Below are 17,007 nucleotides of genomic sequence, written 5' to 3'. Positions count from 1 at the left end.
GAGCAGTCATCAATAAACTGGACAACAGTTAACATTTGTGTATTATTTCCAGTAAAGTGTAACCAACACCTTGTCTCCATGACAGCTAAAGTGATAAAGTAATGTTCGTAAATCCGTGATTAATGAAGTTGCCAATAAGTGTTGTTATTTTCTTCATAGTCCCATGCTCACTACTCTTTTAAGTGGGAAGAGATGACATACCTCTTTCATAAGTGCACCTTCTTCTGGCAGAAAGGTTGAAGTGAAAGCTAGAGGCATGAAGGAAAAATTTGCCAGCCTTTTTCATTTGTCAGTCTTCCTTTCCATTTAACGTTTCTGCCAGAAGAAGGAGCCACCAGTTCCAAAAGTTTACATGTTTCTGTATCTTTTATGTGTGTCGTCACTTGCTACAGCATAGTGAGTACAAGATTTTTTCGTTCTCTGTTCATACTATATTTCATAAGCTCAAAAGTTATTTGAGATGAAAAAGTCAGTTGCTTTACACTCTATATAACTGTCAGTGCTGGAGAAGATGATTATGTTTATGGCTCACCCGATTGGCAGACTGTGTGTGTGTGTGTGTGTGTGTGTGTGTGTGTGTGTGTGTGTGTGTGTGTGTGTGTGTAGAGCAACTAACTTCACTAAACTAAACCATTGCTGTACATTTCTTACTGTTACGTTTCTTTGATTGCTTAGCTGAGTGTGTTCAAAACTAAGTCACAGTGTAAACTGTTATGTTGTTGTTGTTGTGGTCTTCAGTCCTGAGACTGGTTTGATGCAGCTCTCCATGCTACTCTATCCTGTGCAAGCTTCTTCATCTCCCAGTACCTACTGCAACCTACATCCTTCTGAATCTGCTTAGTGTATTCATCTCTTGGTCTCCCTCTGCGATTTTTACCCTCCACGCTGCCCTCCAATACTAAATTGGTGATCCCTTGATGCCTCAGAACATGTCCTACCAACCGATCCCTTCTTCTGGTCAAGTTGTGCCACAAACTTCTCTTCTCCCCAATCCTATTCAATACTTCCTCATTAGCTATGTGATCTACACATCTAATCTTCAGCATTCTTCTGTAGCACCACATTTCGAAAGCTTCTATTCTCTTCTTGTCCAAACTATTTATCGTCCATGTTTCACTTCCATACATGGCTACACTCCATACGAATACTTTCAGAAATGACTTCCTGACACTTAAATCTATACTGGATGTTAACAAATTTCTCTTCTTCAGAAACGCTTTCCTTGCCATTGCCAGCCTACATTTTATATCCTCTCTACTTCGACCATCATCAGTTATTTTGCTCCCCAAATAGCAAAACTCCTTTACTACTTTAAGTGCCTCATTTCCTAATCTAATTCCCTCAGCATCACCCGACTTAATTAGACTACATTCCATTATCCTTGTTTTGCTTTTCTTGATGTTCATCTTATATCCTCCTTTCAAGACACTGTCCATTCCATTCAACTGCTCTTCCAAGTCCTTTGCTGTCTCTGACAGAATTACAATGTCATCGGCAAACCTCAAAGTTTTTATTTCTTCTCCATGAATTTTAATACCTACTCCGAATTTTTCTTTTGTTTCCTTTACTGCTTGCTCAATATACAGATTGAACAACATCGGGGAGAGGCTACAACCCTGTCTTACTCCCTTCCCAACCACTGCTTCCCTTTCATGTCCCTCGACTCTTATAACTGCCATCTGGTTTCTGTACAAATTGTAAATAGCCTTTCGCTCCCTGTATTTTACCCCTGCCACCTTTAGAATTTGAAAGAGAGTATTCCAGTCAACATTGTCAAAAGCTTTCTCTAAGTCTACAAATGCTAGAAACGTAGGTTTGCCTTTCCTTAATCTTTCTTCTAAGATAAGTCGTAAGGTCAGTATTGCCTCACGTGTTCCAGTGTTTCTACGGAATCCAAACTGATCTTCCCCGAGGTTGGCTTCTACTAGTTTTTCCATTCGTCTGTAAAGAATTCGTGTTAGTATTTTGCAGCTGTGACTTATTAAGCTGATAGTTCGGTGATTTTCACATCTGTCAACACCTGCTTTCTTTGGGATTGGAATTATTATATTCTTCTTGAAGTCTGAGGGTATTTCGCCTGTTTCATACATCTTGCTCACCAGATGGTAGAGTTTTGTCAGGACTGGCTCTCCCACGGCCGTCAGTAGTTCCAATGGAACTGTTATAGTCTTTGTTATATTTGTAGTTTTTGTTATTGTAGTGCATGTGAATGAATTAAAGAAATTCTTACAATTAAAATGTTTAATTTTAAGTGGTAACAGCCAAGTCATTGCTGTGCTCTGCAAACAGATGATGACTGATCCCGTGGGTGAGCTATCTGGAATACCAGCAGCACATAGAGCTTGGAGAGAAGGCATGGAAGCTACTGTGCCTGGAAGCTGTGAAGGAGAAGTAATTTGTGGCATACCAAGTGATTGTTTGCTTTACACTCAGAACAATGGTGCCACATTTTCTCAGAATAGTGTTCCTGAACCAAACATCAATGTTGTGACGCAGCCAGATATCGAAGTTGTACAGTATGAATTTCCAGATCAGGGATTTCTTGATATTCAGGAAGAAGAAGTTGTTTGTGAAACATGGGGTGATGTTGTTGTCCCAACTGAGGAGAGGTAAAGAGTTAATTGAGTATTTATTTTACCTTAGAACCAACTATTTTGAAAATTTTTAACCAAGGTTAATTTTGAAATTGTTGTTGCTTATTTACAGTGATAATGTTGACGAGGTGAAATTCTCCTACAGTTTGAAATACGAGACAGAAGATGTTGAAATTCCTCTACCCCAGGATCAGGACTCATACTTAGCTGCTAGGCCATATCCTTGTGATTTTTGTAGCCGCCGTTTTCGAAAGAAGGCCAATCTAATGAACCATATGGTGGCTCATCAGACTGATAGGCCTCATGGCTGCAATATGTGTGGTGCTAGATATCGTCGCAAGTGTGATCTTATAAATCACATGAAAATACATGCATATGCACCTGGCAGGGATGTGCTAACTGATGAAGAGGAAGAGGAAGCAGAAGAAGAAGATGATGATGAAGGCGAAGAAGAAGAAATAGACGAAGAGGAGGAGGATGATGAGGATGAAGAGGAAGATGATGTCCATGAAGAGGAAGTTGAGATTGAGGTAGATAATGAAAGTGAATGGGTTGGTAGAATGAGTTATTCTCAAAATGAAGGTACAGCTAGGAGTCGCCGGAAAAAGAATCAGATGAGAAAGAGGAAAAATAATCATGTAAATAGAGGGAATAGAGGACGCACTCTAAGTGGCAAAGGCTTAAAACAACGAAATTACAACAGCTATTCTGGTAGAAGAAAATATGCTAATGAGAATAGTGTGAACATTTCTGCTCACAGTTATGTGGAAGAGGATGTGAAATTGCTAAAGCAGAATGTTTCCTCGTATTCGTTAGATTCCACACAACAATCAGAAAATGAAGATCAAGATCCACCTGCACCACGCTGGCCTGTTGTTGATGAAACGAGGCCTTATGTGTGCCAACATTGTGGTGTTGGTTTTGCTCGAGAGAAGGCACTTGGCTCTCATGTGAGGATCCACGCTGGCGATAGTCCTTTTGAATGTAACACCTGTGGTGAAATGTTTTGGGATGTCAATCTTCTCCGTGATCATTCCAAAGCAAAACATCCTGGAAAATACGAAGCCTCTAGTGCCTTTGTGGAGAGGTTTAGTGAATTCCGTTGTGATGTATGTGGAGTGAAATTTCAGCGTCAGGATTTGCTCAGGAGGCATCAAAGGTAGGTCTCAAAATATAATGTTTTCTTTAACTTTTTTTGTTTGTTTTTAAATATATTTACCTGTATTACAGCTACATGTTTGATAATTTGTCACTGTAAATTGAAGGCCAAAAAATTGTATGGTTGTGTGTCAGTACAAATTCCCCATTTTACAAGCCAAGACCAGTCTAATGAACATTATGCACGGTAATAAGTCCATGAAATAGTTTAAAATGGCTAAACACAATGAACATATGGTACTATACGTAAAATACAAACTTTCAAGTTTTTATTGAATGCGGTGTCAACCAAAGACGCTTGAAAGGGCAGAGAATTGGGCAGAGTAAACATTTTGATGTTAGAATTTGTCCATTATCAGTCAGTAGTTAATGTGCAAAGAGTTTTCTATAGCAAGTTTCACAAGACACCACCAGTTTACAACAGCATAGTGAAGTGGTAGAAGAAATTCAAGTGATTCATGCAATGCAAAGTGTTTGGAATGGGTGGGTGTGCTGGGGGAGAGGGGGGGGGGGGGGAGGGGGGGGGGATGGACAGTGTGAGGGAAGCAATGTTGTGAAATTGCCCAAAGTCCCTACCGACCTAGTGCAGAATTGAATATCCATCAGCCAACAGTGTGTCACATTGCTGGACAAGCTGTGTTGTGGTCGCTGACTGGGCACTGCTCAAGTGGATACCACAGTTGCCGGACTTGATGCCTTGCGATTTTTTTGTGTGGGGTTTCGTTGAGGGTAGCATTTATGTTCCACCTCAGAATCTTGAAGAATTGCAAAACCACATCACAGCAACTGTTCTAACTCTCACTTGCGACATGCTGAGATGGGTATGAAAGAACTGTACAACTGGTTAAATGTACGCAGTCTTATGAGAGCTGGAAAAAAATGGGAAAAAAAGTGAGAGTTTGTCTTTCAAAACTGTATCATTTATTATGTTGTTGTTGGCTATTTGTGTGTACTAATTTTTTTAAATGTTCCATGGGGCGTGAGGCTAAAGTGCACTTACTGTGTCAGTGGATCTTGTATAGAGTGCTGGTGTTGGCGTTTCTTTGACATTAATCATAACCAATTTGGTGATGATATGCAGTAGCCAATGGGAGTCGCAGAATCTAATGACTTCTGACAGAAAATACAAATTGATTACATTTAGTTTCTGTATGGAGAGCTCCAGAATAACTTTTACTGATTTGTCTAATGTGAGGTTCAAGGTTGGTTATTGATTTTCATAATTATTTCGTGAATGGAAAAAGTTATGCTGACAGACTGAGCTGTAGCAGTAATGTCTAATTTGACTATGTTTTGATTAATCGACTAGATGTCGTTAATGGACTAGTATGTCACATAGTTAATATTTTCATCCACTAGGATTTGGTGCTTGTTGATTTTTTAAAATTTTTATTTTGTGTGAGATGAGCAAAGGCTTCAGCCGATTGCAGTTCATCTGTCGCATAATAAACACAGGCATCTGTTGCACTTGCTGTGCAGTTCAATGATGTTGATTTTATGATTTCTACGACACCTCATAATTACTGTGCTGCTGTCACCGCTGAATCTCCTCCACATGGTGCCACCAATGTTGTCTTTGAGCAGGTCACTACAATGATCGTTTCTGCGGCGGAAAATACGATCGATCATTCTTTAGGGTGCCCCCGGTGAAAGACTGTCCCTTGGTGGTCGCTGGAACTCACTGAGGCAATTAAAGAGCGTGGGCAAGCTCTACAGCGACATAAGCGGCACCCTTCCCTAGAGCACCTAATAGCCTTTAAGTGGCTCCGTGCCCCCGTTCGCCAGCTTATAAAACGACAGAAACAGGAGTGTTGGGAGAGGTACGTGTTGACCATTGGGTGCCATACGTCACCTTCCCAAGTCTGGATGAAGATCAGACGTCTTTTGGGCTACCAGACCCCAACAGGTGTCCCTGGCATTAACATCAATGACCTGTTATCTACTGATGCAAGCACGACTGCCGATCACTTTGCTGAGCACTAAGTTCGAACCTCTGTGTTGGAGAACCACCCCCCAGCCTTTCACACCCTCAAATGGCAGATGGAAAGGAAAGTCCTCTCATTCACTACGCGCCACAGTTAACCCTATAACGCCCCATTTACAGAGTGGGAGCTCCTCAGAGCCCTTGCACATTTCCCCGACACAGCTCCTGGGCCAGATTGGATCCACAGTCAGAGATTAAACATCTCTCATCTGACTACAAGCTACACCTACTCGTTATCTTCAACCGGACCTGGTGCGATGGTGCCTTTCCATCACAATGGCGGGAGAGCACCATCTTTCCGGTGCACAAATCTGGTCAAAACACGCGTGACGTGGATAGCTACCGGCCCATCAGCCTCACCAACATTCTTTGTAAGCTGCTGGAATGTCGGCAGCTGGATTGGGTCCTGGAGTCATGTGGCCTACTGGCCCCATGTTAGGGCGGCTTCACCCAGATTGCTCTACCACTGATAATCTTGTGTTCCTCGAGCCTGCCATCCGAACAGCCTTTTTCAGGCATCAACATCTGGTTGCCGTCTTTTTTTACTTACATAAAGCATGCAACATTACCTGGCGATGTCATATCCTTGCCACATTGTTTGAGTGGGGTCTCCGGGGCCTGCTCCCGATTTTTATCCAAAACTTCTTGTCGCTCCGTACTTTCTATGTCCAAGTTGGTGTGTCCCCGTGTTCAGGAGAATGGTGTCCTGCAGGGCTCCATATTGAGTGTCTCTCTATTTTTAGTGGCTATTAACAGTCTAGCAGCAGCTGTAGGGCCATCGGTCTCACCTTCTCTGTATGTGGATGACTTCTGCATTTCGTACTGCTCCTCCAGTACTGGTGTTGCTGAGCGGCACCTACAGGGAGCCATTCACAAGGCGCAATCATGGGCTCTAGCCCACGGCTTCCAGTTTCCAGCTGCAAAGTTATGTAGCAGGCATTTCTGTCAGCGTCACGCCGTTCATCCAGAACCAGAACTTTACCTTAATGACAATCCACTCACTTTAGTGGAGACATATTGATTCTTAGGACTGGTTTTCGATGCCTGATTGACTGGCTACCTCACCTTTGTCAGCTTAAGTGGAAGTGCTGGCAGCACTTCAATACCCTTTGCTGCTTGAGCAACACCAACTGGGGTGCAGATTGCTCTACACTGCTGCAGCAGCTCTACAGAGCCCTTGTTCAATTCTGTCTTGACTAAGGGAGTCTGGTTTATGGTTCGGCTGCACCCTCAGTGTTGCATTTACTCGACCCAGTGCACCACTGACATTTCTCTAGCGACGGGAGCTTTTAGAACGAGTCAGGTGACCAGTGTACTGGTGGAGGACGGAGTCCCTCCATTGAAGGTTAGCTGTGCACAACTGCTTGCCAGTTACGTTGCACACGTTCGTAGTTCTCCTGCGCATCCGAATTACCGTCTCCTTTTACCAACCACGGTGGTCCATCTCCCGCAATAGCGGCCCAGATCAGGGCTTACGATCACAGTTTGTGTCTGATCCCTTCTGTTGGAACTAGAGTCCTTCCCTTCTGGACCTTTTGCATGGTCCTAAGGACTCCGTTAACCCTGCGGCTCTCCGCTATCACTTCCTCTCGATTCTCGACATGTACCAGGGCCATGAAGTGGTTTACACCGATGGATCGATGACTGATGGTCATGTAGGCTTTGCGTATGTCCATGGAGGACTTATTGAACAGCACTCCTTGCCGGATGGCTGCAGTATTTCCACATATCTTGTGCTCTTAAGTGCGTCCACTCATGCCCTGGCAAGACATTTCTCCTGTGTACTGACTCCTTGAGCAGCCTACAAGCTATTGACCAGTGCTACGCTCGCCATCCTTTGGTAGTGTACATTCAGGAGTCCATTAATGCCCTGGAACGGTCCCGTCGTTCAGTGGTGTTTCTGTGGACCCCAGCACACATTGGAATCCCAGGCAACAAACTTGCCGCCAGGCTGGCCAAACAGGGTACGCAGAAACTGCTTCTGGAGATGGGCGTCTCCGAAACTGATCTGCCTTATGTCTTATGCCGCAGGGTTTTTCGGCTTTGGGAGACAGAATGGCATAACAGTATGCACAACAAACTGTGTGTCATTAAGAAGACAACGAATGTGTGGAAGTCTTCCATGCGGTCCTCCCACAGGGAATCCGTTGTCCTCTGCCGGCTCTGCATTGGCCATATGTGGCTAATGCATGGTTATCTCCTCCGTCGCAGGGACCCACCTTGGTGTCGCTGTGGCTCACAAATGACGGTCGTCCACCCTCTTGCTGGACTGCCCACTTTCTGCTGCTCTGCGACGGACTTTTAACTTTTCCAGCACCCTACCTTTGGTGTTGGGCAACAGTGCCTCAACAGCAGCTCTAGTTTTATGTTTTATTCGTGAGGGTAGGTTTTATCATTTGATCAATTTTTAGCACATGTCATTTGTCCCTCTATGTCCTCCACCCTAGTGCTTTTAGGGTGGAGGTTTTAATGTGTTGCAGATTGGCTGGCTTCTTTTTATTCTCATGGTCAGCCAGCAGTGGTAATCTGCTCTCTTGTTTTGATCTCTTCTACATGTTTCTTTCATCTCTCTGTGGTTTTCTTGTTCGATTTTGTCCATTTTAGAGTTTGTTGCCCTTCTGTCATTCTTGTGGTTTTCTCCTTTCTTCCAGCCGTGTTTTGTTTGTCTCAATTATTTTATTCCCACCCTTGTGGAATTATTTTGATCGGAATGAGGGAGTGATGACCTAGCAGTTTGGTCCCTCCCTCCCCTCTTTTAAACCAACCAACCAACCAACCAAAGCTTTATGCCTCGCCTGGGCCAGTCAACACTGACATTAGACTGTTGATGACTGGAAACATGTTGCCTGGTTGAATGAGTCTCGTTTCAAATTGTGTCAAGCAGATGGATGTGTACGGGTATGGAGACAACCTAATGAATGTTGAAGACCTGATGAGTCGTCCTGTTGGATCCTTAAGACCTGTCAACCAACAAAGTGAATGATGGTCTGTAACAGCTGTGAATGGCCTTCCATAGAGATACTGTCGAAATTTACACATGGCCCAGATCACAGCTAGACATTCTCTTTCGTTAGTTGAGTAGTTCCTCTTGGCTTTTGTAAGTGTCCTAGAAGCATAGGCTATAACCTTCTCTTTTCCATTAGAAATTTGGGCCAGAACAGCACCAATCTCATACCCACTGGCATCTTTGTGTAGTTCTGTAGGTGCTATCTCATCATACGGACCAAGTACAGGGTCAGTCGTCAGAGCTTTTCGCAGCACATCGAAAGAAACTTGTTAAGCACCACCCCAGATAAATTTAGCGTCGGCTTTTAACAACTCATGGAGTGGCCTGGCTTTGATACAAAAGTCTTTGATAAAATGACGGTAATAAGAACATAATCGGAGGAAGCTTCTTACATCTCTAATACTTTTAAGAATAGGAAATTTCGTTATAGATCTCACCTTTTCTGGGTCTGGCCATACACCTTCGTTTGGCACAAGGTGTCCCAAGTATTTTGATTTCTTTTGCTCCAAAGAGATACTTTCCTGGATTAAGTTTCAATCTGCCTTGTTAGAGACACTTAAGAACAGCCGTGAGTCTTTTTATTTGTTCATCAAATGTCTCTGAGAACACTATAATGTCATCTAAATAACAAAGACACATCATCCTCTTCAGGTGACTTAGAAGATTATTCATCATCTGTTCAAAAGTTGCCGGTGCATTACACAAGCAAAACAGCATTACCTTAAACTCATACAGGCCCTCAGGGGTGAGGAATGCAGTTTTCTCACGATCAGCCTCATCTACCTAGATTTGTCAGTATCCCGAGTACATGTCCATGGTTAAGAAAAACTTATCGTCAATTCGTGGAAGAGGGTAAACGTCCTTTGTAGTTACCTTATTAAGCTTCCTGTAATCAACACAAAAGCGCCAACTGCAATCTTTCTTCCTGACGAGAACCACTGGTCATGACCAGTGACCAGGGGCTCTGCGAAGGCTGAATGACGTCATTCTTCATCATTTTCTCTACCTCGTCGCGAATTATTCGACGTTCTGTTGCTGACACACAGTATACTCACTGGCTTATTGGTTGATGGTCTCCAGTGCCAGTCCGGTGCTTCACCGTCGATTTCTCTAATTGGCTCTTCACCTGTGTATTGAAACATTCAGAGAACTCTTGAAGAATGGCAAGTATCTTCTTCTGTTGTTACTTAGTAAGATCTGGTGATAGTCAAGCTAGAAGATCTTGTCTCATAGTGGTAGCACTAATTTCGCTCACAGACTCAGCATGGGAGGTTTTTGTGACACTCAACTGTTCTGCAATTAATGGCTCAGCGTTTGCTACGCACATGTGTCTTGGAAGGATCTGCATTTCTCGGCAACAGTTAACTATCCACAATTCACTGAATCTGTTCTTAAACGAGATGACAGAGGTTGGGATGACCAAGTTATTCTTCAGTGGTATGCTTCTCTTACTATCCACTACAAGATGCATGGTTTGATGTATGGCATGACACATGACAGTTACTTTTCTAGCACTGACTGCAGGAATGATCACTTCATCCAGCACACATAGTCTCCACACACTTTTTCTCTTTGGCGGCCTCACCCCCCAGGAAGGTCCCAACCTTTAGATTTCCAGGTTGTGGCGGCTAGGTGATCAGCTGGAGCCTCTAAATGTTGATGGAGACCTTGATCGGCGTGTTGGTGAGTGTCCTCTCCAGCAGCGATGATGACCTATGTCATCCTACACCCACATCTTCTTGTCCATCTTCGTCGTCCCGGAGTTGGCATTGGCTAAGATCGTTCTTCTGTCTTCTGGCATGGGCGTCATCAAATATCCGCTGCCTTTCTCGAAAATAGACAGTGCACCACATGTCCCAGTCGTCTGCAGTGGAAACATACTAGTTGGTTATTCTGGGTCCTCCAGAAGTCAGTCTTCCTTGGTGGCCAGACAGGTTCCTCATGTAGCATTGTAGGAACATAACAACTTTGCCTGGATCTTGACTTTGTCACCATTTTAAAGGGAAATGAAGGACAAGAGATTGGGTTCAATGTCTGTTCCACTTCCTCCCTAATGACCTCTTGAAGTGTCTCGGTTTTTTGCTTGCCGTGCAATCCAAGTGCCTTTTGAACTTCCTCTCTCACTATCTAACGAAGAACACTTGTGAAATCAGTTTCTTCCTCCATCACAGATATTGATACAACGTTTGGAAGCCGTTAAACTTCTTGCGTGTAATTCTTCTGTGATGCATTGTCTCGATATACTGGCACCATTTTATGAAGTCATCTGCTGTCAAAACCTCCTTCAGGAGTAAGGCTTAATATATGTCCTCAGCAACACCCTTCATGAGATGTGCAACCTTATCTTCCTCCGTCATTCTAGGATCCACTATTTTACACAGCTCCAAGACATCTTGAATGTAGGATGCTGTAGTTTCTCCTGGACGCTGTGCCCTGCACTTTAATTTATCTTCAGCCTTACACTTCTGTCGTAATACTTCCCAGCTTGTGAACTTCTCCTCGTTGTTCTCATACCATTGCTTGGCAGTGCCCTCCAAGTAGAAAAATACGTTAACCAAACACACGGTGTCATCCCATTTGTTAAATTTGGCTGTACTCTCATGTACCTTCAGCCAGTTGTTTGGATCTTGGCCATCGTACCAGATAACGCAGAAGGATGTCTCATGTGGTGGCACACAGTTGCTGTCATTGTAATGTCCTTTTCTTCTTCTGTCTCTGTTAGATTGCGATCTGTTGAATATGGCTTGAACTCGGGTTTCTCGCCACGGAAACAGTGGCTCTGTCATGGTCTGATGGGAGCCACTGTGTCGCCGATAATGTGCGCTATCACAAGTTCCAATACCCAGTGCCTCCACCAGAATAATGTCACATAAAAGAAGGTGTAATTAGATGAATGACGAACACTAACTTCACTTAACGAAGGTTTATTCAGCACTTGCACATACAAGAGCGCGGAGCGAACTGCCTCCGGCCAGAACACATACGGTATATAAACAGTTACAGAACATTCCAGTACAATGATTCTTGACATTTGTGGATACTTCTAGAATGTACTCAAATCGAATATAGAAATTATAATTTTACAGTTCAGGTGAGTTTTGAACTCACAACCCTCCATGCAACAGTCTAGTATTATAACTACTATACCACAGATTCTGTGACAATAATAATACTACTACTACTAATAATAATAATACTATAGAAGTAGCTCCTCTGTCATAACCAGTGACTCCTAATACTTAACTTGATGGTTGATTAAGTTTTCAAGTAGTAACATTTTATGTAATTATTATATTGGGTTACTTTACAGGAATATATTTAGCAATGGTTTGCAATTAAATGTGTTTATGCGTAGGTTAATCTGGGTAAGGTCTATTCTAATAAAACTTATGAATGGTCTTCAGTTTTAAGCTTCTTAGGACAGGATATGTATTGCACTAAAAGTGTTAGTGAAGAGTATCTTCTTGTTCAAATAAGGTATGTCACTGTGTTCTCCCGTGCTTTTTATGAGGGAGGGGAGTGAGGATAAACTATGCACTCATAGATGGTATATGCTTTTTCTACATTTTCCTTGAGCATAAGTGTTATTCATTGTGTATGGAAACATGCAGAACAGTTCAAGACCCGTTGAATGTAAAATGCAATTTTATTTAGATATTTTGTTGTGGCAGCATCCAAACTGTTGTTAACCGAAAGTACAAGAATAGAGATAAATTCCCATCTTCCTGAAAGTGTAACCAGCATATTTTCCAAAATAATTAATACAAACCATATGTACTATACCTAAAGCATAGAGCATTAGGACTTCCTGTTAGTGTCTCAGTGCAGAATGTTCAGGCCTTCAACGAACACTGCAATGGAGCACAATGAACTTTATATTTTTGAAAAATGAATGGCTGTTACATCTTATCTGTATGAAATGTCCAGCAACATAAAAACTAATAGAAATAGATAATTTAGCCAATTCCTGTAGAGGACACAGGAAACCTGGTTGGAAGGTTATTGCATCAATGGAAGGATGTATTTCCTGTTCAGGCTAATATATAGATATACATAATCCAGTCATATTAATGTTACCATCTGTCAAAAGCCCAAATAACCACCTCTTTCAGGGTGGACCGCTGTGAGACGTGCAAGAGGAGTGTCAGTGAGGTTCTGGAAGGAATCGACAGGGATGTGGAGCCATGCCGATTCCAGTACTGTGTTCAGTTGCACTAGGTTTCTCAGTTGCGGATCCGTGGCATGAAGAGGCTGATAAAGTTGGTCCCACAGATGCTTAATTGGGTTTAAATCTGTGGAGTTTGGTGCCCAGGAGAGTAAAGTAAACTCATCCTAGTGTTATTTGAACCATGCGTGTCCACTGCAAACTGTGTGACACATTGTATTGTCCTGCTGCTAGATGCCATCATGCCGAGAAAAAACAAACTTTGTGTATGGGTGGGCATGGTCCCCAGTGATAGACACATTCTTGTTTGATCCATTGTTCCTTCCAGAATAACAAGGTCACCCAGGAAGTGCCATCTGGCCTGGGTTCTTTCAACAGTTGTTGCAGGGTGTTTGTTTTCAGACATTTCACACTGTGTATGCCAATGGCTATTGGCCTGATGGCGTATAAAACATGATTCATCTGAAAAAGCCACCTGCCACCACTCAGGGGACACCCGGTTGTGGTAATGGTGTGCAAATTCCAGCCTTTGCCACCAATGAACAGCACGCAGCATGAGTGCATGAATCAGGTGCCTGCTGCAGAGGCCCAGTGTTTGCTGAACGGTCGTTGAGGAGACACTGTTGGCAGCCCTTCGGTTCATCTGGGTGGTCTGTTGTTCAACAGTTGCATGTCTATTCACCCTTACACATCTCCATAGCTGTCATTCACCTCTGTTATCTGTGGCCTGTGGTGCACCACAGTTGCCTCAGAACCTGTTTTGGAGAGTGACATTTTGCCATGTACAATATATTTAAGTCACAGCAGCACACAAACAGTTTACAAACTTAGCCATTTCAGAAATGCTTCCATCCTTGGCCTGTAAGCCAGTGATCATGCCCTTTTGAATGTCAGATGAAATGCTCCTCTTCTGCATTATAATAATGACTGCACTGTGTTCCGTGTTCCCCCGATGTGCTTTATACACCCTTCAATGCAGGTGCTGCCACCTGTCATCTGTGTGTGGTTATTGCACATAGGCAGTGGTCACATTAATGTAATTGGACTGTGTAGTAGACACTATCTGTAGGAATATGGCACAGCATTGGTAATATTGGTTGAAAATTCTAGCCAATATGACATTTTCTAATTGATGAGGAATCAACTAGAGATTTGTCTGTTACAGTTGCTAACTGATACTGTCGTTAAAGAAATATTCTTGCTGTACTTGATGCTTCTAAATTGGCTTCTAAGGAATGCAAACCCCAGTATATGTAAAGGTAAATGATCAGCCCTGTTTACCATCAGCCTACTCTGTAGACATTAAGATGTATATAATGCTGTCATAATCAAAGGCAGTACAACTGCTTCTTCTAAGTATGTGAAATGTTAATTCATGCCATTCAGACTTATCATGGTCCGTATTAAAAAAAGTCATCCATGTGTGTGGAGCCTAAGGTGTTGAAATAGTGAATGCACACCTATGTGAGATATAGAGCACTAAGAACAAAAAATGGATCAGAAACTATTGCTGCATGGCATTGTAATCTCCAATTTAATTTTATTGTTATACTGGGTGGAGAACTTAGCTGGTTGTGCACAGTGTTGCTTATAAACTATCAGAATCATAAAATGAAGTGAACTCTTTTTTTGTATGCAAAAATAGCTGTATAAATACAGGTCTTTGAATTTACTCTTCATATAGACATTGATGAACACTAATCAAATCTGATACCGAATTTATGAAATGTAGAAAAGGGAAAAAAGAATGTACGTATGTAGAATTTTAAGGTATATGTTGATATGACAGATAAGACTGCCAAGAGCTGTTCATTCATGTATCAAAAATGATTGCATAAAGATGTTGTCAAATTTAAAACAGACCTCATTATATGTAATTGTGCAACTAGCAAGGGGGATATGTGACGTCACAAAGTTGTTGACACTAGAGTTTGTACTCCTGCCACTACAACCATTACAGGTAATGTCTAATTTCATTATGTTGTTTAAAATAAATGGACTACATTTTACACCTTTTCTGAAGTGGAACATGCTATTTGAAAGAAAATCTGAAGGAGGAGGACCGTTATACATATGTCAGGGTTAGGATGGAATGTAATAGTTTGGATGTGAGTTGTGAAATCTAAAGAATTTCAATGGAAGAAAATTAGATATGCTGACAGACTGACCTGTAATGCAGATGGAGGCCTAGATTAGGTTGGAATGTGGCAGTTTGCTTGTGAATTGACAAAGTCAACAAACCTCAGCATGAAAATAAGATTGCCATGATAGGTCAGTGTGTACTATAGCCCAAGGTGCATGTTCTTCATTGCAATAACCTACTTGTATGTCTTTTATTTTTGATTTTGCCAAAAATTGCAACAGTGTAGTTAAATTCTAACCTAGTAGACCAAAATACCAGCAAATTTTATGGTCGAACCATAAAAGATTATGGACAAGCATTTTGATTCGCTACCTCCAGTAGACTCAAGATTTGTCATATTTTGTCATTCATTGTCCAAGTTGTTACCAACATTGCTGTGCAATGTAACAGCCGCCAACACCATAATATGTGTTTACCTCTTCATGGACTTTATAATTGTCCTGTATAAGATTGTACAGAATGTGCAGTAACAAACACTGGACTTATTAGGAAAATGGCAGTTCAAATCCTTGTTCAGGTGCCCAGATTTTCATTTTAGTGAGTTTCCTAAATAATTTAGGGTAAATGCTGGAATGCTTCTTTCAAAAGTGCATGAACAATTTCCTTGCCAATCTTTCCTAACTTGAACTTATGCTCTGTCTGCAATGACCCCTTCAAGTTAAATCCTAATGGTCTGTCTTCCCATCTTTCTTTTAGTATTAGTAACAATTGTATTTTTTTCTGACCACCTAATATCTTTATTTACCGTACTTCATTATTAGTTTCCTTTCCATACATTACATGTGGCTGCTTTACATTACCATTTTATCTAACAATGTTCCCTTCTTACACACTACTTGTTGTGATTGAGCTAGATGACACAGTAGACTTTGTGTCTGGAGGAGACTGGTTCAAATTTCACTTAATCTAAGTTGATATGAGATTTCCTTACGTTTCAAAAATTGCTACAATGATTTATTCTTTTGAAAAGTAATTTCTTTCTGTAGTGTTCACGGAAATCATCATCATTATCATTATTGTTGTCATCATCATCATCATCAAATTCCATTATTAGCAAAAACATTATTGCTATTCTGGTATCTGTTGCATTGTTTGTAAGCTAACTGTATTATTTTTACTGTCTTTATCCAAGAAGTTTTCTGCGGACACTCATCGTTAGCTTAAAACCCATCCTTTACATTCCTGTTGTTTGTTCTCTGAACCTTTCGCCATTCTTGAAGGTGACTGATTTCCAGTCAGTGGTATAGTATGTTTCACTTAGTAACTTTTTTTCTTGTAGTGTGTAATTTGAAATGCAAAAAAATTTGCTTCTGCTCGTATAAGTTGTTAAAATATAATGGGTTCCCAAGCTTTTATTCATTAATTTGGCTTTCTATTGACTACTAAGAACTGTTAAGTTGCTGATTGATTTCTCTCCCCCCACCCCCCACCCCCCTCTCACCCCCTCCAGAATTTTTTAATTTTGCACTAATATTCTTCTTCCTCTTTTTCTGACAAGGCAATTTTCTTTATACTTTCTTTCTTGTAACCTCCTACAGTTAAAAAAACCGCTCTTTTCTAAATTTCTTTTGATCACACTCAACTTTTTCCATACCATTTGTATAATTTTCTAAGCCTGTTATTTAACTTTAATTTCAGCATCGCATGCCACAATATACTGGTATGTATAGCTTTTGATATATTAATACAGCTGAAGTTGATTATTGTGAGCAACTGAAATTGATTAATAGTTACAGTTATTTTGTGATTTTTTGAGACAGTAAATATATGTTAAAAAATGATAAATCACCATGAACTCCTTGACATAATTTCAGTTTTCATCTAATGACCTTGTTGACACAACTTTAAAATCTATTCTTCCTTTGTTTTTTCCTAGAATAAAGCTAGCACAATTTAACATTTTTTTAAACCTAGATCTATTTTTTTCTTTTTCGTGTATTACCTTGGTTCATTTTG

The 17,007-nt window shown here is 41.4% G+C and overlaps 1 protein-coding gene across 3 annotated transcripts in view; it reads left to right on the top strand.

Moving 5' to 3' along the window:
• The window catches only part of LOC126467302 (zinc finger protein 16), a 154,892-nt gene that overhangs the window by 58,663 nt on the left and 79,222 nt on the right, over positions 1-17,007 (top strand). For all 3 annotated transcript variants that reach the window (XM_050096453.1, XM_050096451.1, XM_050096452.1), the window contains exons 3-4: positions 2,290-2,609; positions 2,707-3,753. In XM_050096453.1, the coding sequence (XP_049952410.1) occupies positions 2,290-2,609; positions 2,707-3,753 (1,367 nt within the window). The remainder of the gene's footprint in view (positions 1-2,289; positions 2,610-2,706; positions 3,754-17,007) is intronic.

This window comes from Schistocerca serialis, chromosome 1 (genome assembly GCF_023864345.2).
Source record: "Schistocerca serialis cubense isolate TAMUIC-IGC-003099 chromosome 1, iqSchSeri2.2, whole genome shotgun sequence".
Lineage (NCBI taxonomy): Eukaryota > Metazoa > Arthropoda > Insecta > Orthoptera > Acrididae > Schistocerca > Schistocerca serialis.
This window is presented reverse-complemented; position numbering and strand designations above follow the sequence as displayed.